Here is a 24222-nt window from a genome sequence, read left to right as displayed (position 1 = left end):
CTGCCCCAATGACAAGTTGTTGTTTTTGTTTTCTGAGAGTGAAGGAGCCACAGGAAAGGCATTTATTTTTCATAGCATTATCTAGTCATGGTTTGACAGTTCATTTATAATCATTTAAACAATCAGTTCACGTAAGGTTATGTACGGAGAAGCTGAAACAGGTATGTAAAACTTTGACCAACTATCTTTCTGGTAAAGCTGGTTGACCAAAAACATCTTGCTGGTTAAGTTAATTATGTAGCCTGTATATTAGCATCCAATGTTGAGGATCAGCATCCAAAACACAAAAACACTGCTGACCAGTTTTGCTCATCTTTTCAGCAGGGTATGTTCATTCTTAACCCCCAAAGACCCTTTATCTCTATAATGACTTCAGATACAGACAAACTGAGAACTTACTTGTTTAGAGAAGGAGTCCTCAAGGTGGGTGTACTCCGGCCGTGATGGGGAGCTTGGCTCTGTGGTGCAGGTTGGAGAATGCGGAGGACCCATTCCTGGACTGTGACTGTAGTGAGTCGGGGTGGGAGGTTGAGGCTGTCGGTCATCAAACGAGTACTGCAGTCGCATGTTGGAAAGGATGATGCGGCGTGTCATGCGGCTCTCAGAAGCTGAGCTGCGTAGGCGCTCAAAGTTCTTGTTCATACGATATTGACGGAATGCTGTCTGGATGGTACGTGCTGCTCGTCTACTTACGAAGTAACCTCCATATTTCTTCTCCAGCATCTCCACCTGCACAACGACAGCCATATCAGTTATATTTTCTCCAACAGAATGTGATTTACTGTGAATCATAATACTTTTTTGCATGCCTTACCTTCTTGTCTTGTAGGTCTGTAGAGAGTTCATAGCTGCTTGATAGGGTTTTGCACCTCTTGGTTTCCTCTTCCTCTTGCTTACGTAGGGCCAGGCTAGCTGGTTGGTTGCGTGTACGTTGTGCCCAGGCAAGACTGGCTGGGCTTGGAGGGGGCACAAAAGGCACCCTGGGGCCTGGGGGGCCACAGCTGTTGTCCCCGTAGCGGTCAGAGCGGTACACGTAAGGAGATTTACTGCTGGAATTGTCTGAAAAAGGACGTGAAGCTGAACTCTGGGTTTCCTCCTCACTGAAAGGGGTGGGTGAGAGAGAGAGGAAAGAAAGAGAAAGAGAGAGAATAATTTTGAGTCTGAAACGCCCCCATAATGAGAGGATAAGATAAAAATCTCAAGCAACTCAGGAATTCATGACATTATTCATTTTCCACTGAGTTAGCATTTTGACTTTCAGGAAAGCTTTAAACAGGGCTAATGTCCTAAACAAGCCTCAGGCTTTCCTAGAATTATCATACAGTTAAAAGCAAAGACTCCAGGAACATTTGAACAATTCTAGTTATACTTAAGATTTGTAACTTGAAGTCAATGTCTTAATTAAATCTTGGTTCCAGTATCAAATACAATAGTTTATATAAAAACAGTCTTATCTTCATCAGCTGAGTTCTCACAGTATGTGCTGAAACTTTAAAGAAACTTGAAATACTGTTGTAAATTTTCTGTAAAATCAAGTTCTGTTTTTGACATCTGTACCTGTCAAGTAAGAGGTTTGGGCATGTGGACCGCACATGTGTGGCATCATATCCAAACCTTATCTCTACACTATTGACATGTCCTCATCTCTTGCTCCTTACACAACAGTTCTCATCCTTGATGACTTGTTGTCTTCCACTTCCATTAGTGACTTACTCATCCTGCAGTGTTCCATCAGATTGATTGATACATATACCAACACACATATATGTAGCACACATAATGACATCAACTATGCAACCTCATTCAGTGGACTTTATACTAAAGTATAACATGAAATAGATTTCTAGGTTTTCTGAAGAAAATGGTTCTTGCCAGTGCAAAACTCACCAACATGAAACTAAGGTACTGTGTGGTAGGCGTTCTGAAAAGTTATCACATTTCTATTATCACAATGTTATCACAATGTTAGGATGCTCAGGGTTGTTGCTAGATGCCTGCTAATAATGTTGTATGGCTCACATCTTGCAAATTCAATGCAATTGAATGTTTTTTTTTTCAGTCGTTTTTTTATCAGCCAGGCAAAAATTGCAATTTGCTTGGAAAAGCAATAACACACTTCTCAACAATCCACACAATCTGTGGTACCATTCATGCCAATAGCACAAACAGGTTACACACTGACTTCAATACTTTGTGTTAAGAGCTTGCAAACACCACTGCATAAGAAATTACAGAATAAGAACAAACAGTCTATTGACAGAGGAGCATAGTTTACAGGGTCAGTCACCCAAGTGTAGAGGCGGTGACCCTTGGGTTTGCCATGGGAAACACAACAGCATGTGATCTGAACTCATAATCCTGACACAGCTTTCTGACAGGACAGAGGGTACTTCTGAATCACTGCAAGCAGCTTCCTGTTCTGTATGACTAAGTCGGAGGAGGTTATTGAAGGCAAGCTATTATCATATAATGCTAATGTACTGCAATTCAGACATCTTACGAAACTATTCTCTTTTTGCCTAAATGATTTCTCACTCTCTCAAGCCCACAGAAAGACATTTGCATGCATATAATCCTTGTTTTGTTGTTTATCACATGTAACAACAGGTAACCATTACACACAGAAAGGTCCAGTCTTTACAAAAGCACAATACCCTCGTTTCACCCTCTTTTGTATGTAGGAAAACAGAAACCTAATAGGCTTAACAGCAGGTGTTAGGATTAAATGCTATACAATTTGTAAACTTTTAACTGTACACTTACCACATTTACTAAAAACAGGTCATAAACCCACGCACATGAACATCCACCCTGAGAACGAAAGGAGGTTTCGCTTCCTTTAAGTCCAAATTTGGCAAAGAGTCGCTGAAGCTCCTGGAATTCACCAAGTGCTGAACTTTGTGGCTTTTTTAGAGTCGTTCTGCAGTTATGACCGACTGTCAGGAGGTCACCAACACATAGTCACATGGCAGTGCTTAAACCCTCCCTCCTCCCATTTTCTCTCTCCCTCTCATTATTTACATTACACAGAGTGGAGTGGTATAGTTCACCGAAGTCAGTAGCTCGGAAAGTGTGACCAGATATGTAACTGAGGCTGGAGTTTCTGGACCAATCAGCTTTAGGATCTCCTACAGTGCTTGTATTTGTCATCTTCTTCATAGATGGGTCTAGAATAGTTTTGCACACAGGTGTTTGTGGTAATCGTCTATGATGTTCTCAAAAACTTGTGTTCCCTCTCTGTTGTGCTGGTCTGTATTTTCCACCCCTAATATGTGGTTTCCTGTATTTGTATGGAGTGGACAAAAGATTGAAGGGGAGAAAGGAAGACACAGTAATCGCCTTTTGAGCTGTACTGTGTCAGTTCAACCCATTTGAAAGCAAAATCATAAGTGAGATCTCTTTAAAGTCTCAATTGTTTCTCCTGGAAAGCAATGAAATCAAATGAGAACCAGCTTTTAAGATTTTTTTCTCTTGAGAAAAAGAACCCAGTACTCTCACATGTTCTCTAAAGTTTGAGAAGTATTCTCAAACAACGTCTTAAATTTGGCTACATTAATAAGAATGTGAAAAAATGTATGTAAGCTGAAACATTTCTAAAATTCGTACAATATCAAATTTATCTAAGCCATGCAATACAAATAATTGTATAGCACTCACTGTACAACAACAGTCACGTTTGTGAAACATTGTGTTTGTATATCAAAGGAATAAAAACATGAAAATGAAAAAATCTCCATAATAAGCATTCTCTCATTATTTACTCACCCTTGTGTTGTTCCAAATCCTCATGACTTGCAACAACCTGATATTAATGCAATTTAATAATAATTAAATCGCGATGGCCACTGTTGTTTTCCTGTGCACCAATACATCTTTTACATTGGTACATAGAAACAGCAGAAGAAGCAGTTGAACATTTTTTTTTAATTGAGCCCCTTTTTCGCTGATATTCCTGCATGCTTTGTTAACTCTTTCGCCACCAGCATTTACATTTTTTTTTTTTTGCCAGCCAGCGATAATTTATCAAAAGAAAGAACAGACCTCTTCTTTTAAAAGAAAGAACCATTTTATTCTTCATATTTTTTTTAAAATCAACATTTGTGGGTAAATTTAATTTAAAAAAAAAACATTTTGAACAAAAAGCTGACAAAATTGCGCTTTTATCAAATACTATGTCAAAATGGGATTCATAATTAAAACATAAATCGAGTAGGTCGAGTCAATCAACACCCCCAAAGCTTGAACAGTCTCATTCTGTTTTTCTCCATTCTGTCACCTGATGGAGTTTGGGTTTCTTGCCACTGTCGTCTCTGGCTTGCTTAGTTTGTCGAGATTTAATATTCAACAATATTATTGATTTGCCTGTACTGACACTATTGTATGAGAACTGAACTGAACAAGACGATGACATCACTGTTTTCTGCAGAACTGCTTTATAGAATTACCTAATTTAATAATAGATGATCTTTACAACGGAAATGAATCAACACTGAACTGACTTCAGCTGAACAATGATATCATTTTCTTTTAAAGCTGCTGTACAGCCAAAATTAACTTTGTTTGCATCACTGAATCATTTTCCTGTTATCACTGTAAAGCTGCTTTGAAACAATCTGTATTGTATAAAGCGCTATAGAAATAAAGATGATTTGACTTGACTATAGGCCTGCCTCTTCCTTGGTCTACATTTCTTTTGGTAAAGTTTGGCACTTTTAATTTATAAGCTGTTTAATGTTTGATGATCATGTTAGCTTACATGTGCATAAGCAATGCTTCTTTTGCTTGTTTCTGCTTCTTCTTTGCCTGTGTTTTGACCATAGACCTGGAGATTCAGTCCTATTTTAGAGGATGCGTAATAGCGCCCCCTACCATATAACAGTGAAAACACAGGAAAATTCTTTCAATGCTAGGGAAGCATTGTCTCATAAATGATGGACAATTCCGTCAATGGCAGGTAGAAAGAGGAAAATGTTAACACTAAATACTGCTATTGTATTGCTTCCACCAGATATTCATTACATTATCACCTTTTGTGTACCATGGAAGAAAGAAAGTCATGCGGGTTTTGGAACGACATGAGAGGGAATAAGTTTTGATTCTGGGTGAACTATCCCTTTGAAATAAAAACGATAGATTGCTAATAGCTAGCCTACCTGAAAACAAATTATAGTTTCAATATCAACACTGACTCCCGGTTTCACAGACAAGGCTAGTCTAGTTCCAGACTAAAATGCATGTTTGAGCTGTTTTAACTGAAAGCAATTTGCACTGACATTTCTTAAAATATGTCACTGCCATTGTTTTGTCTCAAAATAGACACCAGTAATGTTTTTGTTTTTTCTAAGGCACGTTTATAAAAGCTACTTAAATGTCCTAGTTGAAGGCCTAATCGTGGCTTAAACTATTTACTCAGACATTTGCATTGATGTAATTATTTTCTTTGAAAATATTGTTTGCATTTCTTCAGTCTGAAAAGGGCAGATGATAGACAGCTATGTGTAGACGCCCGAGCAAACATACACACTATTAGCCTATGCTAGGCTACTTTACATGAGTAAATGGACTAGTTGCTTTCAAGACTTAACCCAACTTAGTGTATGTGTTATTTGCTGTTTTGGATTGTTTTTTAAGTAGCTTTAAACATGCAATTGCATAAACGTAAATCCTATAAACTTACACTGAATGAAGGATGCCTTGTATATCACTGAGGCTTGAGCAACCACATAACAATTCATGAAAACGTACTTGTGCTTTACTTTAATATTGGTTTAGAAAGTTGGCCGTTGCTTAGTTGAGCTCTGTACTGCAACATGGTTTAGAAATGCAATCTGGAATCTGCTGCCTACATTCAATGACAAACCTGCAGTGCTGTTTTATTCTGGGAATGCTGCTATAACATCTGCTCATAAAATTGTCTTTTTGCATCTCACATCTTCCTTTTCCCCATTCCTCCCACTCCTCCCACACACTCTGTCTCACACACACACACACACACACACACATGTAGGAGTGAGGGAGGTAGGGTTGCTTAGTGACAGTTGCCGTGAGACCACCGTGGGAGGTGAGGCAGTCATTAGAAAGAGTGTTGCTATAGATACGGAGCACTAATACGGTAACCGTGGGTGTTGGTGGATAAGTTGCAGGTTGTAAGATTGTAAGACTTTGAATGTTACAACGGATGAGTAGGATTAGAATTTAACTACTCGCATACACCCAATTAAACGACACAGTCAGTATGTGCTACAGCGTGCTGTAAATGTAGAATTTGCATAAATAAAACAATAACATTCAAAATGAACAGGATAGTCCACCCAAAAATGGAAATTCTGTCATCATTAACTCACTCTCATATTGTTCCAAACCTGTTTCAGCATAAGAAAGAAACTCATACAGGTTTGAAACAACTGGAGGGTGAGTAATTGGTGACAGAATTTAAATTTTTGGGTGAACTATCATTTTAACAAAACGTATTGGTCTCTTAGGAGCTAAAGAGATATATAAAAGCATCGTTTCCCCCATCGTTATAGAAGAGATTTATCTTTATCCTTGCTTTCAGTTTAGGAGGTAGCAGGTCAGCCCTGTCTAATGCTTATTAAACAGCAGGAATGTTGTAGTAACTTGCTGAGCAGGTTGCATCAGAAACACAGTATGTCCAATTAAACTTTTCTAAAAACTAAATACTCAGCATATTTTGCTCTGCAAATACATTCACAAACACCAGAGCCAGCTTATATTAAGAGGCCCCAAGAGGTAGGGGAGAGCCGGGACTATTGAAACGCGGGACGGATGAAATATTGAGATTTCCTTGAAAACCACTCACATATATATAAGTCAAATTTTGTCAGCATGTACCACCATGCCTACCAGACCCGCGAAAACATTTCTTCTTTACGTCATGCCGTTTTGGAGTTAAAGCCGGAAAGCTGTTTTTGAGTGCAGTAAGTTAATTCTTTCGTGCGGTACTTTTTTTTGACTGACAAGTTGTATTTATTGTTTCATGTGCTGTTGTAATGATAATACGGCAGGTGTATTAGTCCTGAAACACACCCTTAAGTGCAATATCAGAGTTTTTTAGTTTAAGGGCAAAACAGGATTAACTGGCAGGAGCCGCTGTCCCAACAACACCTCCTGCCAGTTAAACCTGGTCATAGTAAATATAAAACCGCTGTCACACTATGTGTTTAACTGTTTAAGCATTGAATAAAAAAGTGTTTTGCAATAAATAATGAAAACACATTATATCTGTGATCATTGTGACATGAATTAAACCTGTTCATGGTTATTTAGCCTATACTGTTCATAGATTCATATACTGTTCCTAGACTTGTTTCTTTTAATGCAAATTCATTTTCAATTACGCAACACATGTTATCTCTTTAATAATCATCAATTGTCCAATCTTAAATCTTCAATAAATTGTATCTATTGTCTTCTGGGTGACCTCGTTTTCTTCATATTAAATACGGCTATTCAACTAACAAACACTCAATATGACTCAAGGAAGAAATGTAAGAAAATGAATTGTAAACGGCTTTGTCTGTCTTCGTCAAAATAGCCTATTAGAAAGATTACAAAACGCCTATTGTTTATTGGGTGACAGAACAAAAATGGTAAATATGAACCTTTAAATTAAAATAAATGACAAAATATGTTTGTAACAATATGTATATAAGTTACTTTTCAGGTATTGTTCATAAAAACAAGCATTAGATGAATAGTTGCCATTTAAACATAGTTTAACATAGCCGCTCTCCCCTACTTTGACACTTAAGCCAAACTAAAAAACAGGCAAAATAAGTACCATTTATGTAAAGAAAGACGGCACAAATAGACCTTTCAAACTAAACATTTCCCCCAAAAAAGTCAATATGTACTTGGACACTTTTGTGTTGTGAAAATTCACTCAAAAACGAGAAAAGCTTGTGCAGATGTCATTTGGTTTGACATTGAGGTGATTGACGTGTCAAACAGTGTGCAAATATTTTTTTAAGTCACTTTTGTGTTGGGTAACACAATACCATTAACAAAAGAAATAAACAAACTACTGCATACAATGTTGTGTAAGCTTGAGCAATTACTGTATGTTGTCTATTTTCAAATGTGCTTTATAAATCCAAAGTCTTCGAAACACCATCCATGTGTGAACCATCGAGTTATTATCTGTCAAATTCGTTCAGCTGCAGGTCAGTTCACTAGAAACATGAATAGCATTCCTTCACATAATGAGCTGTAATAGCTGTAATTCTGTGAGACTGTGGGCTGTGATCTGCATTCATTGTCTTCTTCATTCACCTTGACTAAATTAGTCCCTGATTATTTTCTAATGGTGGGAAGACAACTGTTCATACAAACAGCACTCTGAGTGACAGTAAATAACATGATAATTATAAAAACATTTCAATAATGTGCTGTTGACAACAAAAAGAAAGAAAGATCGACATGCCACATATTTGTGGTAAAATTTGCTTTAAGCCCAGTGTTTAGATCACCCAAGACACTCCATTATGCCAGATCTTTATGTGATGACATTTAACCCTTAATATAAGATGTGAGTGCAAAGACAAAGCCAAGGAACTCTAATTAGATGCTTAAATCTAGGGTTTAAAAAATAAATGAAGTGGGCCGTTTTCAGTCCATTAACCAGAATATGACATGACATGACTTGAAGTCAATGCTGCAGTGGCTTCAGGACAAGTGTCCTCGAGAGGCCCAATCAAAGAGCAACACAGAAAAGTCCCGAAAAGACCTGACAGATTTTGAGACAATCTCCATGGAATAATGGGAGAAACCGACCAAATACAGGTTCATCAAGTCAACCAAAGGAAGATCTAGAAATCAAGGTTGCAAATCCATAAGCTTTTTATTCTTTAAAAAAACATCTGAAAACTGAAAAGGTCTGAATCCGTTCTGATGGCATTGCAGCTTCACAGAGTCTGCATACACAGGATAGAAGCAAGATGGGTGCGATGAAAGAAATATTCAAGAAAATCAGCGAGTTATTGAGGCAAACACAAGGAAAGAGCTGTCAAGACCAGCTTAAAAAGAGGGTCGAATTGAATCCTTTTAAAGTCGCAGATTTCACAGATTCTCTTGAGCCAGAATGTAATCAGTGCTATACAGATATGCTAATCCAAGTTGTCCACGGGGATGAGAAGCGGTTTAAAACACCACACAAACCCAGATATAGCAGAGTGGGTAAACGCAGTGTTTCAGCTGCAGTTCCAATCATTTCATTACTCGCTGAATGAGACACATCACAGAATTATGTGTGTCCGTTTTTATTTCCTTTTGCCTTTATGAAATGACCCACAGGTCAGTCCAGATGGATTATTTAAAGGATCAATGTTCTTTATTTTTCATACAGTGTAACACAAATGTGATGTAATTTAGTGAAAATTCTCAAAGTACCTCATCCCACAGTGCAACAAAAAGAAGAACCAATGACAAATTAAGGACATGCACATGCATAATTCAAATAGAATATGATCAAGTATAAGCCTCAAGAAATATGATGTGAATAAAATAGAATAGAATATAGTAGGTAAATAAAATTGAATATAGTCGAAAGAGATTTTAATGCAAAACATACAAAACTAAACTGTAAAAACACTTTGTGCAATGTGCAAAAAAGCTCTGCCTCCATATGGGAGAAATCTTCAGAATGGATTAAATTAAAAGATGATAAGATGTGTTAAACTGAGCTTATAACACAGACTTATTATTTGATTCAGCCATTTGAACACATAATCAAATTAGCTGAAATATTTAATTAACTGAAATGCAAAGGGATTAAACTTTATGCAGGTTTTTTTATACAAATTTTTTTGGAGGGGGGGGGGGGGGGGGCATTTTATTAATTCATTCTATTACATTTTAGGACAACATTTTTTTTGTTTGACATAGATATTTTGTCTCGGTGGTTTTATGTTATTTTATTTCATTTGTGAATTAATTTCATTTCATTTATATTTTTGGACCCCATACACATCTCATTACTCATTGCAAAACCAGTTCTGCAAAATATCTTCGTCTATATGTTCTTTGTCTTTATGTTCCATAGAAGAAAGAAAGTCATACAGGGTTGGGGGACACTGGGGTGATGTTTTTTTTAATATATATATATATATTTATTTTATTATTTTAAATTTATATATATTTTTGACCCCATTGACTTTCATTACATGGACAAACCCAGTTGAAACTTTCTTCAAAATATCTTCTTTTGTGTTCCATGAGAGTGAGTAATATATATATATATATATATATATATATATATATATATATATACATACATATATTAGCCGATTAATCGCATCTGAAATAAAAGTTTGTGTTTACATAATATATGTGTGTACTGTGTATAATTATTTTGTATACATAAATACACACACATGCATGTATATATTTAAGAAATATTTGCATGTATATACTGAATATGTTTATATATAATTTATATTATATATAAATAACTAAAAAATTCTTAAATATATACATGCATGTGTGTGTATTTATGTATACAAAACAATTATACACAGTACACACATATATTATGTAAACACAAACTTTTATTTTGGATGCGATTAATCGCGATAATTCATTCTGGGTGAACTCTCCTTTTAAGAAAGGTATTTCTTTAGACTAGAACAGATCATTTTAAATCAGATATGATGATATATCCACTTGACAAGATAACATAATATAAAACTTCTAAAAATAAATAATGAACCAGCCAAGTGCATCTGAACACAACTGCCATAAGTTTCACTACAAGCAGAACCACAATCCATTTGACCAGTTTTACAACTAAAACGCTTACCTCTTGTGTTTTCCAGCATTCACTCTATCCTGTCAGAGAGATCCCATACTGATGATCATTCCTCATCCATCCTCAAAGCACATATCCAGTCTTATCCTCCCTCTTCTTATATTTGCCCCCCGCACACACACAAACACACATACACAGCTCAGGGTCTCACCGGAGATCCTGCCATCTCTTGATGACACACAGACTTGCACAAAAGATATTTCACTTGTCTCTCTCTCTGCTGAAACATGTTCAGCTGCTCTTTAGCTGCTGGTTTTAATGAGCACAGTCAGTAAACACACTCAAACCGCCTATATTATACAGCAGGAAATAATGGTCCTAAAAATAAAAAAAGAACAAAGTGCAAATATGACCTCAGCATTTCCTCCTCTTTGCCACAGTAACACCATTCACACATAAACAAGAAAACAGAAAAGTTGACTACACTTTGCATATTAATCTGTACACATCTGCCTGGAGTATGAAAAATGAAAGTATTTGAGATTCAGACAAGAAATCTCAGCATAGCACTAATATCGCTAATAGCTCTGTAGTCTGTAACTGCCATAACCATTATATTCATATCAGTAATCCACAAACTCTTTTGTGTGATGGACACTGGGGACAATATTGTATATGAGTATGACAAACATACGAACACTTACCGTGTTGCTGGTACAGACAGTCAGACATTCACACTGATCCTATGTGACAAAAACCGCACCCTCATACAAGTGCACTCGCTCAAACACATACTGTAGAGTTGAATGACTGCATTTCTGACAGTCTTTTGACAGCTCAAGCTGTGGGAAAACAATGTGTGTAAATAAAGCTGGCTGAATCACATGTGGTGATTAGTGCTACAACATTTAAACTGACAGGAGTAAGGAGAGAAGGAATGCATGTCATACATACATTCCTGAACAGCATGTGTGCAATCATAAAAGGGGGCGGGGCAAAGTTCATGTTGTTCAGGAACCTGCAGGGAGGTTAAAAAAAGTTGCTGAAATATTCATTTTCTGTTTCATTATGAGTGTGTGAGAGAGAAACAGAGAGTTTTCAGCCTTCACATTTATTCATATCTACAGCATCTGTGAGTTTCATTTCAATAAAAGCACCTTGTTTCCATTTTTGTAAATACACGTTCTTTTGTGGAGAATATCATTTAATAGTGTGCTTCTGTTCCTTTACATATAATATATGCATATCATTAAATAAGAAACATTGTTAAAATATTGTTTCTATTATACAGTACATCTTGCCATTCTCAGGAAACACTGCCATTTGTGTACCAAATGTGTCACTATGACAAAGCTACAATATGTAACAAATTTTGCCGCTAGGGGTCGCTAACCTCTTACAATAACAAAGGCGTAGGTTGATGACGCATAAGCGGAATTATGGAACTTGTCGTCATGCCGATGGATCAAATAATGTTTATGGATGAATGAAAACATAAATTTTTTAACATGACTGTGGTATGAAGCAGGTCGTGATTGCTAATGAGAGACAGATATCAGCGCCACACGCGAGTCCCGCGGATATAAAGGAATAAGGACATTTCATTTTACCGAACTACATGCAAGTGCTGAATTAATACTCACACAGGTCAGCTTATTTGACGAATTAAACTTGTGAGGTAAAGCAGCGCTGTTTCAATTGGTCCAACGTTACACTATCATACTAAACTGCATTTGAGTGTGTTGAAAATTATAATGCTATTCTATGTGTTAGTTTGTTGGCTATATGAAACTAGCAGTAAGCTCGATCAACATTAGAATAACATACTGATCATATTCTAACATTTCATCATGTTGTTGAGCTATATAACATTTGATTTGTTTTATGTACATTTGCTCACCTGTCTAATAAAGTACATGCAAGAGCGGCGTCTCTGTCAAGTCGAAGTTTGTCACGGATGTGGAGCTCTCAGCATCTCGAAAACACCACGCCGATATTGATCCTCGTTTTAGTTCTCCTTTTGTCCCAAAGTCTGCTTGCCATGGTCCATAATTTTTGAACGAAACAACAACAGCGTGAGCGTGCCGCTAGACATAACGCAGTTTTTCCACGTCTGTCGCCATGGTTACTATGGCAATACAAGCGGAAACCACTGATAATGCAGCTATTACGTCATTGACAAGCGACAAGTGAACAGGGACGAGCCATTATTTAAAATTGGAATTTCTTTGAAATAATCTTTTTTGGGGAACTTTTGGGATTATTGTAAGTACACAACTGCAGGAAATATATCACACTGTGCAAGTGATTTTTTTTATTACATTTTATTACAAAAATTGTACATATTGTACCTTTAAGGTGTGGTTGCATTTGTGAAATTTCTGCAAAATTTAGTGGGCATTGTCGATTGCCAAAAGTGTAGCAATGTATGAAGCACAGCTCACACGAGTCACTTTCACACTGAGCAGCTTTCTGTTGGTCAATGCTGTGAATCGATGGGGTTTTCTTGAACCCGTTACGAATTCTGCAAGGGGAAATCTTTCGTTCTTAAGCAAAAATCTCATGTGGAGTCCTGTTGAAATAATTGTATTTTACTTGTGACAATTCGACTAATAAAGATAAGTGCTACGCACTTTTACAGTAATACTGATTTAAGTTTAATAGAACCCTTTTTAAAGAAAAAAAATCTTGATTTTGTTTTTGGGGTCTATTAGAAAAGGTTTCCATGCTTGAATGTTCATGTTGAGTGGTTGCGTTTAACTCCATTTTTAGACATGCACTCATGAACACGTCATAAGCACGTCCCCTCGGGGGAATCCCCACCACCATTTTGAAGTGGGTTCAACTTCGTCAGTGGGCGAGGGAAGTTTATTTGGACAGACCCTCGCACCCTTGATTTTGACAGAGGGAGCGAGTCTACTCAATATGTACACTTCAGGCAGATCCATAGACCACAGTGCACCATGATTGAGACGTCACAGCACATTGAGCTTAATTTACCCCCACCCCACACAACTCTATAATGATATGATGATATCATTCATATGATGATATCATTCATGATATGATTCATCTATAGATGAATAATATATATATTTTTTTACATTTAACCACATTTAATACTAGTAACAACCTTAAGATGACTGTTTTTTTTTTACAACGTTACAATTTATTGTGTTGCACCATTTTCGTGTGTGTATTTTTTTATATTTAATATAAATATATTAATATTCAGAGGCTGCATTTGAAGGCCAATTGCATTACCGCTACGTGACGAAGGCTGTCCCAATGCGAAGGCTCCTTCAAATGCAGCCTCCAAATGCATCCTACATTTGCCGTGAAATAAAGGATATACAACAGAAGGATTCTTCGTGGCCTTGCCTACCCCAGAATTCATTGTGCGCCAGTGAGGACACGATTTTTTGAGAGAAATTGCAAAAGTATTGGGTTTCAGCTTACTCAAATATCTAATGATACAAAAACATATATAAGCAGTTCAAATGTTGACTATTATCTAACTAAAATGTGGTTATATATAGTTTATACTCTTTATTATATACAGAAATGGACCGTGTTGAACATATTTTAACAGTTGTGAAGTGTTGTGACATTTTCCTCATTTTCTGATCACCACTTCCCGCTTCTGATGTCCTGAAAATTCTGTATAAATTTGAAGTTATAAAAAAATAAAATAATGAAGGGGGAAAAATGGCAGCGTGTCCTGATAATGATCTACTCTATTCATAGTGACACATTGAGCTATAATATATGCCTCCTACTAGAGAAAACAAAGAAGTGTAAACATGAATTATGAACAATAGGTTAACACGGTGTACACAAATTCAACAAGCACAGTGACATTTGGCATACTATTCATTTACAAAATAAGGTTCTTAATAAACAGTGTCTAAAATGAGGATTGAATTATATTAAAATGTCAGCATAGAACGGAAAGATTATCCAGCAACTGTTCTGATTTTTTTAAGTACATTTGATGTATTCTATAAGCAACTTTAAAGACATCTTAAACGGCTGCAAAGTCATTGTACCTGTGCAGTGTTCATTCAAACAAACAAAACACACAAAAAGCTCACGTTACTGACTGTACATGATATCTCTGTACAGAGAATATAGAAGTACAGTAATAGTAAGATAGCAACACAAAGCACTGTTTTTTTAGTATAGCTATGATAGTCCCCCAACTGAATACAGCATTCATTTATTGACTGATTTGATTGTGTAAATGAATTCAATAAGTAATCAGAAACACACGTAACAGTAGTTGATCGATACTATTCAAGCTATTCAACATGCAATTACAAAAACTGTACCAAAAGAATTGTAGCGTCTGTAATCACAGAGTTCAACGAACAAATGTCAATCAAGCAGCTCCACTCATGCTGATTGGTTGCAGGTTAGCGAGAGGAGGGGCTACTGCACCCGGAGGCGGTGCAACAGAACTGATGCACAGAATCACTCCCACCCTCCTCCTTCTCCTCCTCCTCACTAATGATGAGGGACAAGAGGGTCAGAGAGTTGAAAGACAGAGATACAAGGACAGAAAGTCAGAAAAAGAGGGATGAAAACACATAGAAAACATTGAAAAATACACACAAAATTATAGAGTTGAATTATTTCCACCTGAAATGAACTCGAGTAGGATACACTATTGATGTTAGATTCAGAATACTCAGACAAACTGCTTTGCTCAAATATGTCCACTAGATGGCAGACTCAACACATTCCACTAGTTGCTAAATCACAGATTTGTCATCTATTCATGGATTTCATCAGGTCCCTTTCCACAGGTGTATTAATCAAGCACAATGCAGTCTACATTCATAATCTAGGTGCTTGATTTTATACACCTGTGGAAAGGGACCTGATGAAACCCATGAATAGACTGGAGCACTACAAAACTACAACTTTTAGCCTAATTTGGAAAACATGTAAATGTTTTTTTCTGAATAACTATAAACATCTAATTACAGTACTTCCTACTGTTTAGCTAAAGTGTATAAGTGGCATATTTAATTTATTGCGAATGAAAAAGAGGCTATGAGGGCTGTTCATACTGGATTATTGTACTAGGTCCCATGTATTTTTAGAAGCTATATGTTTTATTTGTTTTGGTCCACTGAAAATACCTACAAAAATATGTAATTTTAATGTTTCATTTTCATTGAAACTGAAGGGTGTAATCTGTACGCTCTAGCATCGCCAAACAGAACTGCAAATACAAATATTGTTATCAAACCGAACTCTCTATCTCAGTTGAGCTGGGATAGAAGAAAATATTTGAACACTGAAAAATTACACATTACCTTTAATAATCTACACCAACACATTGGGCCTCATTCATGAAACTTTATTAACCATATTCGGAGTAGCTAACCTGTGTGTAAAATGGAATGGAACTTTCCAGAAACTCTCCTCTGGATTCAAAAAAGCTATTGTGTCTTCTAGAGTCCCTTTCATGTTTAATTGTAGGATTGAAAATTATATTAAGAAGAGACTATTAAAATAACAAAAAGTATTTAATAATTGTGTGGAAAAACTATACAAAAATCTATTTAAAATACATGTAATTCATACTAAGTATACTTCAAACTATTAACATATTTATTGACATATAATTTAAGACTTACTGATATACAATCTTTATCTAGAGTATTTCTTTATTGCACACTGCATATTTCTTAAAATTACGTCTAAAATGTGTTTTAATATCACTATTATTAAGGACTGTATGATCTCTGTATAATTTCAGTTAATTTAAAGTGTACCTAAAGTGCAAGTATACTTTCAATAGTTCTACTTTAGCACAGTCAAATACACTTAAATATATCTTTAGTTTGTCCTCAGCACTACTTCCGCACAATTAAAGTGCATTAAGTACAAAATTAGTTTTAACTTTACTTTAAGTATACCAGTTTAGTATACCAAAAGTACAATTGCAGGGTATTTATATTAAGCACTTAAATATGTAAATGTATTTGTAGTCTACTTATTACAAAATAAATGTATTTCAAATACATTTTAGTATATTCTTTCACTAAGGTAGCTTGAAGTCAAATACTACTGATGATCAGAATAATAGTGATTTATATTAAAAAGATTATATTAATTAAACTGGTCGATTAATTTTGTTATTATTTATTATTATGGTAAATATTGTTATTAAAATGCAGTGTAATCAGTATGCCTAAAAGAAAGCACGTTCGGCGCATGGCTGGAAACAGGTGTACATTTTTGAAAGAACATTTTAAAAATATGAACATTCATGAATCAGAAAATGTACGTCAGATCATCTTGTCTATGTTATTTTTCATTCGCGCTAAATTAAATATGACGTAAACACTGAATGAATCACTTGCAGAGTGATACTAAGTTAAAATAAAGAGGAGGCATTTTGCAAACAGACGTGCGCACAAGGCTTTAAATGGCACGGTTAAGGAAAAGAGGATAGAGAGCGACAGATCAAGTTCACACACTCTGTGTCTGTCTCTTCTTTTACTCTCTCTCTCAGTCGTGGCTGTTCTGTGAGGTTTGAATTGAGCCAGCCAAGTTTGATCATGCAGAGCTCATTTACAGAGACTTAGGGGCCATTTACATCACATCGTTTTCAACTAAAAACAGAAAACTTTTGATGCGTTTTGGCCGTTCATTTACACGACATCGGCACTTTGGGGGCCACATTTTTGAAAACAATACCGTTATTGTCTCTGTGTAAACTACAAAAACGCGAATTTGTAAAAACGGGGACGTCATATACGCATGCGTATTACGTCTTCAGTCTAAGTGAGTAGTGTTTCTTTAAAAAGTGACATCGCCAACTACTGGCCTTGCATGAATAATACAGCGTTTTTAGTCGTTTTCGCGGATCTGTGTGAACAGGGATCATTTTGTCTGTGCGCGAAAAACACGAAGGAAAAGCGTTTCAGTTTTAAGTGAATCGGTGTTGTGTAAACGTAACCTTAATGAGACGCTGGAGGAAGAGAGAGAGAGCGAACGAGGGACACTGGTGGACAAGGACAGAGAAATAAATGAGGAACTGATGGTGAAATGGTAGCAACTGCGTATGACAGGCATCTGTCAGACCGTAAGACATTAATTGCTAGCTCTCACTTCCTCAAGCGTCTGTCTGACATGCTTCATCTAGCATCTTCTCTGACACAGTGCTAAAGTGATCACTTTCTCCTCCGCCGTCTCTGAAGTGTCCTTTGCACTTTATAGCGAGGGCAAGATGAAAACCCACAAAATCTGACACACCAGGGCCAGTTGCATAAACATAAACATTATGTTAAAACTATGTCTTAAGAACTAGTACGAACAACTAGCAGTTAGTTTGGTGTAATCAGTCTTAATTACAGACCAATCTACATGTTTATGTGACTAACTTAAAAAAGTTATGTACAGTCTTAAAGAAATACATTTGATTAATTATTTTTTTATGCAACCGGCCCAGGTGAGGGCAACAGTTTGGATGAGTGAAGGAGGTCAAAGGTCAAAAGGTGAGGGGCAGATTGGTGAAAGGCTGGTGGAAGCACAGACATTACTATGTCTGATAAGTGTTGGTGAATCCACAGATATGCAAGACACAGTGGAGAGAATTACACCATGTAACATCCTAAAGCAACAAGTGATAAATCCCATCTCTTTCATATCAGAGTGTACATATAATAATAAAAGTATTCATTTCTTACAGACCCCAAACTGTTAACAGTAGTGTAGTGTATATTTAAGATTATATGAATATTGAGCTGTGAATTCCTGCTGATATTCAGAACAAAAGCACTCTTGCTTGTGCGATATTGATCTTGTACATCCATTGTTGCAAAATGTGCTGATTTGTCACTAGGGGGATTTTATCTAGTTGGCTAAAATAGATGAAGTTTTGTCAAAACTGCAAAAATAACTTGTGATTGTCTTGAGAGCATTCATAAGAATGAACTATCAGCCAATCAGTAATGTTTTGCACCATATACCATTGTATAGCAAACATGAATTTATAGAGAAACATTACAGCTGTAAAATTTCCAGCTTATTGCATGTTTTCTTTTTGTAAAGAAATATATATATATACAGTTGTGTTCAAAATAATAGCAGTCCAACATCACTAATCAGATCAATCACTGTTTTTGGTATAACTTATATTTCTAAATGGCAAATAATTTACTAGTAGGTGTAGTAGAGTAATAGAAAAACAACAGACCCAACAGTCATGACATGTATGCTGCTAATTCTGTATAATTGAATCATTAATTGAAAGGGGTGTGTTCAAAATAATAGCAGTGTGGAGTTCAATAAGTGAGGTTAATCATTCTGTGAAAAAACAAGTGTCAATAAGTGGCCCTTATTTAAGGACGAAGGCAGTACTGGACTGTACATGGTGGTTATAGTGCATTTCTCTCTGAAGATCTGAATAAAATGGGCCGTTCCAAACATTGTTCAGAAGAACAGCGTACTTTGATTAAAAAGTTGATTGGAGAGGGGAAAACTTATAAAGAAGTGCAGAAAATGATAGGCTGCTCAGCTAAAATTATATCAAATGCTTTAAAATGGCAACCACAACCAGAAAGACGTGGAAGAAAACGGAAAACTACCGTTCGAATGGATCGAAGAATAGCCAAAATGGCAAAGACTCAGCCAATGATCAGCTCCAGGGTGATCAAAGAAGATCTAAAGTTACCCATGAGTACTGCAACAATTAGAAGACGCCTATGTGAAGCCAAGCTATCGGCAAGAAGCCCCCGCAAAGTCCCATTGTTGAAAAAACGACATGTGCTAAAGAGGATACAATTTGCCAAAGAACACATTGACTGGGCTAAAGAGAAATGGCGCAATATTTTGTGGACTGATGAAAGTAAGATTGTTCTTTTTGGGTCTAGGGGCCGCAGACCCCCAAACACTGAATTCAAGCCACAGTACACTGTGAAGACTGTGAAGCATGGTGGCACAAGCATCATGATATGGGGATGTTTCTCATACCATGGTGTTGGGCCTATTTATCGTATACCATGGATCATGGATCAGTTTGAGTACATCAAAATACCTAAAGAGGTCATGTTGCCTTATGCCGAAGAGGAAATGCCGTTGAAATGGGTGTTTCAACAAGACAATGACCCAAAACACACCAGTAAGCAAGCAGCATCTTGGTTCCAGACCAACAAGATTAACGTTATGGAGTGGCCAGCCCAATCCCCGGACCTTAATCCAATAGGGGTGACATCAAAAATGCTGTTTTTGAGGCAAAACCAAGAAATGCAGAGGAACTGTGGTCTGTAGTGCGATCGTCCTGGGCTGGAATACCTGTTCACAGGTGCCAGAAGTTGGTCGACTCCATACAACACAGATGTGAAGCAGTTCTCAGAAACCGTGGTTATACAACTAAATATTAGTTCAGTGATTCACAAGAAAGCTAAATCTTCAAGCATTTTTCAGTTTATACAGTAAATGTTTGACTTTGTAAAGAAAAATGCAGACACTGCTATTTTTTTGAACAGCCTAATATTCCCTTTTCTTCACTTTCTATAAAGTAATAACAAATTTAAATACATTTTTCTTCATGTTTTGATCTTGAATAGAATGTGCAGTGTTCCCAATGCATTTTTGTGTATTAAAATAAAAGTTATTATTAGGATTTTGAGCTTTACTCACTTTTTTAAACACGCTGCTATTATTTTGAACACAACTGTATATCATTTCAGTGACCTTTTTAAAAAACAAAATACAAACATTTCAAAAAATATTAATATTTCAAGAAATCAAAATTGATCATTCTTTTTTGGTGCATTTAGTGAAAATCTAAAATAGGGCCAGCAGAAAAACTATACACTGCTGTTCAAAAGTTTGGGATCGGTAAGATTGTTAATGTTTTTTTAAAGAAGCCTCTTATGCTCACCAAGGCTGCATTTATTTGATAAAAAAAAAAAAAAAAAGTAATATTGTTAAATAGTATAACAATATAAAATAACTGTTTTCTATTTGAATATATTTTAAAATATAATTTATTCCTGTGATGCAAAGCTGAATATATTTTAGTATATTCTTTCACTAAGGTAGCTTGAAGTAAAATACTACTGATGATCAGAATAATAGTGATTTATAATAAAAAGAAAAATGGCTATGAGACTAATTTTAATTATTTTTGGTTTATTAATTAAACTGGTCGATTAATTTTGTTATTATTTATTATTATGGTAAATATTAATAAAATAAACTACAAAAATGCGAATTTGTGAAAACGGGGACGTCATATACGCATGCGTATTACGTCTTCAGTCTAAGTGAGTAGTGTTTCTTTAAAAAGTGACATCGCCAACTACTGGCCTTGCATGAATAATGCAGCGTTTTTAGTCGTTTTCGCGGATCTGTGTGAACAGGGATCATTTTGTCTGTGCGCGAAAAACACGAAGGAAAAGCGTTTCAGTTTTAAGTGAATCGGTGTTGTGTAAACGTATAACCTTAATGAGACGCTGGAGGAAGAGAGAGAGAGCGAACGAGGGACACTGGTGGACAAGGACAGAGAAATAAATGAGGAACTGATGGTGAAATGGTAGCAACTGCGTATGACAGGCATCTGAATTTTACTTGAATTTTCAGCATCATTACTCCAGTCTTCAGTGTCACATGATCCTTCAGAAACTGTTCTAATATGATCAATTGCTGCTCAAAAAACATTCATTATTATTATCATTTATTTGAAATAGAATCTTTTGTAACATTATAAATGTCTTTACTGTAACTTTTGATTAATTTAATGCACCATTGCTGAGTTATTTTAAATTGTAATAATATTTCACAATATAAAAATTTGTGTGTGTGTATTTTTAATCAAATAAATGCAGTCTTTGTGAGCATAGAGACTTATTTTTTAAAAACATAAAAAATCGTACCGATCCCAAACTTTTGAAGGCAGTGTATATATATATATATATTGAGCACTGGAAAATGTTCAGACTGGCTGTGATTTTGCCGCTTTGTACAGCATTTCACATTCATTGAAGAGATAAAAATGTACTTGACCCTGGAAACTTGTTGCATAACACATGGTGTAAAGGGATGTTCACAATAGCAACATTTTGCAGCAAAAACTTTTCAATTTTAATCAGAGCTGGTGATTTGTGGAAGGCTTTTTTTTTTAACCTTGCAGTAAGGGTGAGAGAGGAGGAGTGGGATCAGGACATGAACTAGGTCAGATCCAAACATGGGTCCCCAAAAACCAACAGCTCTCCTATGTTCTGAGCATGTTTAACTTTATGCAAATGAGCAGTGACACAGTTTCAATCACCAATAAAACTACAGTATTGGGAGGTGGATCACCTTCTGCACTCCCATTGGTAGTCTCTGCATTGAGTTGCTGCTCATTTGCATAAAGTTGAGCTCTAATTGTCTGCTGCTTTTGTCAGCGGAAATTACACCTATTTAGAATGAATGACTTCGCTTTGTCACTGCAAATGTCTGTCATTGTGAATGGCTCTTCAGGGTGATGTGGGAATCTGACGGGGGAAATAGGCTTGTGTTGTGGGTACAGAAACAGTGGACTAAGGGATTTTGGATCTGTCGGCCCTCTGCTGGCCCTTACCTGGCCCGCTCTGAGGGCCCGCTGAAGGGCGGCTCTGGTCTGCCCAACCTGGAAGGGCAGCAGAACTGATGGTGACTGCGGCTTTTAGCAGGCTGGTGGGAACTGAAGGTGGAGGCTGAGGAGAGATGAGTGAGTGTGGAGCAGCTGGAGGATGAGTGTAGTCTGACACCTCTGAGAGAGACAGAGAAACACACAAAGAGGGATGGAAGGACGAGTGGAGAGCAAATAAAGGGACAGAGATGGAAAGAGAAAGAAGCAGATAAGCAGATGATAGCAGAAACAAACAAACAAGCAAAAGCAGTTCATACAATACACAGAAAAGTTAGATCAGACACTGTAATGAGATAGTAAAATGTTAATAAGTAATGTGAGATCAACTTAAAAATGAGTGTTAGCAGCAATTACAAAATACAAAGTTCTGTCATGAAACTCAAGATGGCGCAGGCTGAGAGGTCCTTAAGGAACCCTAAGGAAGAGGAATATTCTCTTTGATAGACCTTAAAGTTTATTGAGATGTCTTTTTAAATTATGCCTAATGTTTTCTGTTATACTAAAAAATAAATAAAACAACTTCTGCAGTCAGTAAAGCTTGGCAATGTGTTCTGCACATGAATTGTGTCAAGCAAAAATAATATTTAAGACAAAATCATTTCTTTAAATTTTTTCATGGGGAGTGTTATTTGCTTTTAGCCAAGCTGAACAAAACAGGTTTAAAACAAAAAACTTGATATATGCAAATGTATATAAATGACACAATTATTTAATTTTCTTTTCAGTGCAAGCAAAATTAAATAAATCACATAAAATATATGCATGAATATTATGCACTAGTAATTTTTTTTTTTGATGTACTGTCTGATTTTGAACTTATACAGACATATAGTGACATGGATGCAGCATTATGTAAAAATCAATAGTTTTGGTTTAAGATGCCAATGCTATATTCACAGTCTGCCATCATTAATTCGGCTAATGAAAGTGCCCAATGTGTCTGACAGCCAATAAATGGCTGATATAAAAAAATCATTAAAGAAAAACACTAGAGAAATACAATAGTTTTAAATGCAAAGTGAATTTAGGCATGAGAACATTTTAATGTAGCCTACATTATAAAAAATGTATATTCATTTTTAAGATCTGCTAAAAAAAAGATTTGACAGTGTTATTAATGATTAATATTTAACTTTAAGTGAGAGTTAAATTATGGCAACGGCAATCTAAATGTAAAAATAGAGGAAATGAGCATGAACATATGGCTGTCTGAGTAATTTAATAAGTAATATTAGCAAATAACTGATGTTACCAACATATTAAGCATTCCTTGTGTGATTTCATTTTTTCAAGTTTCAACATATTTTTCAAAAGTATTCCAATTAAATTTACATTTTAACGCAGTATTAGTCACAATGTAAGAAAACCATTCAAATGATATGAATCATATTTTGCAATAATGGCCACCCTGCTGTAATGTAAAAAGTGACATTGTTTGGTGTGTGAATGAGAAGTAGAGAGAGAAAGAGAGATGGAGAAACAGCACTCTTGAGCTCTGAGAGTGGAACTAAAGACTCCCACCACCCCAGAGGCTTACATAAACCAATACAGTGACTGAAATCTTCATATTGTGTAAGTCTGCTCATTATGTGTGTGGTATTTCCCCCTTGAATCTTTTATTCATTCCTTTTCATACAGTATGCACTCATGAGATTTGCTATTCAGCTGACATTCAAAACCGCTCCACATGCAGTAGCCTGTGTGCTTCTGTGTGCTTCCATAGCTAACAGCCACTCACAAGTTCTGTTTGGGAAGATTTCCAGTATCATGCTGCAGTATCTCCAAGGAAGAATGAAGAAATCAATGAAGTGGTCTTCAC

The 24222-nt window shown here is 36.1% G+C and overlaps 1 protein-coding gene across 7 annotated transcripts in view; it reads right to left on the bottom strand.

The window, feature by feature from the left end:
- iqsec2b (IQ motif and Sec7 domain ArfGEF 2b) overlaps window positions 1–24222 on the bottom strand; it is a 79864-nt gene that overhangs the window by 15709 nt on the left and 39933 nt on the right. For 6 of the 7 annotated variants that reach the window (XM_082189400.1, XM_082189402.1, XM_082189401.1 and 3 more), the window contains 2 exons: window positions 815–1100; window positions 400–729 (listed from right to left, as the gene is read on the bottom strand). In XM_082189400.1, coding sequence (XP_082045526.1) covers window positions 400–729; window positions 815–1100 — 616 coding nt within the window. Of the gene's footprint in view, window positions 1–399; window positions 730–814; window positions 1101–2763; window positions 3106–24222 lie in introns of those variants that run through there. The other variant, XM_082189403.1, reaches the window with a different exon arrangement.

The sequence above is a fragment of the Leuciscus leuciscus genome, assembly GCF_965113295.1.
Source record: "Leuciscus leuciscus genome assembly, chromosome: 13".
In the NCBI taxonomy this organism is placed as follows: domain Eukaryota; kingdom Metazoa; phylum Chordata; class Actinopteri; order Cypriniformes; family Leuciscidae; genus Leuciscus; species Leuciscus leuciscus.
This window is presented reverse-complemented; position numbering and strand designations above follow the sequence as displayed.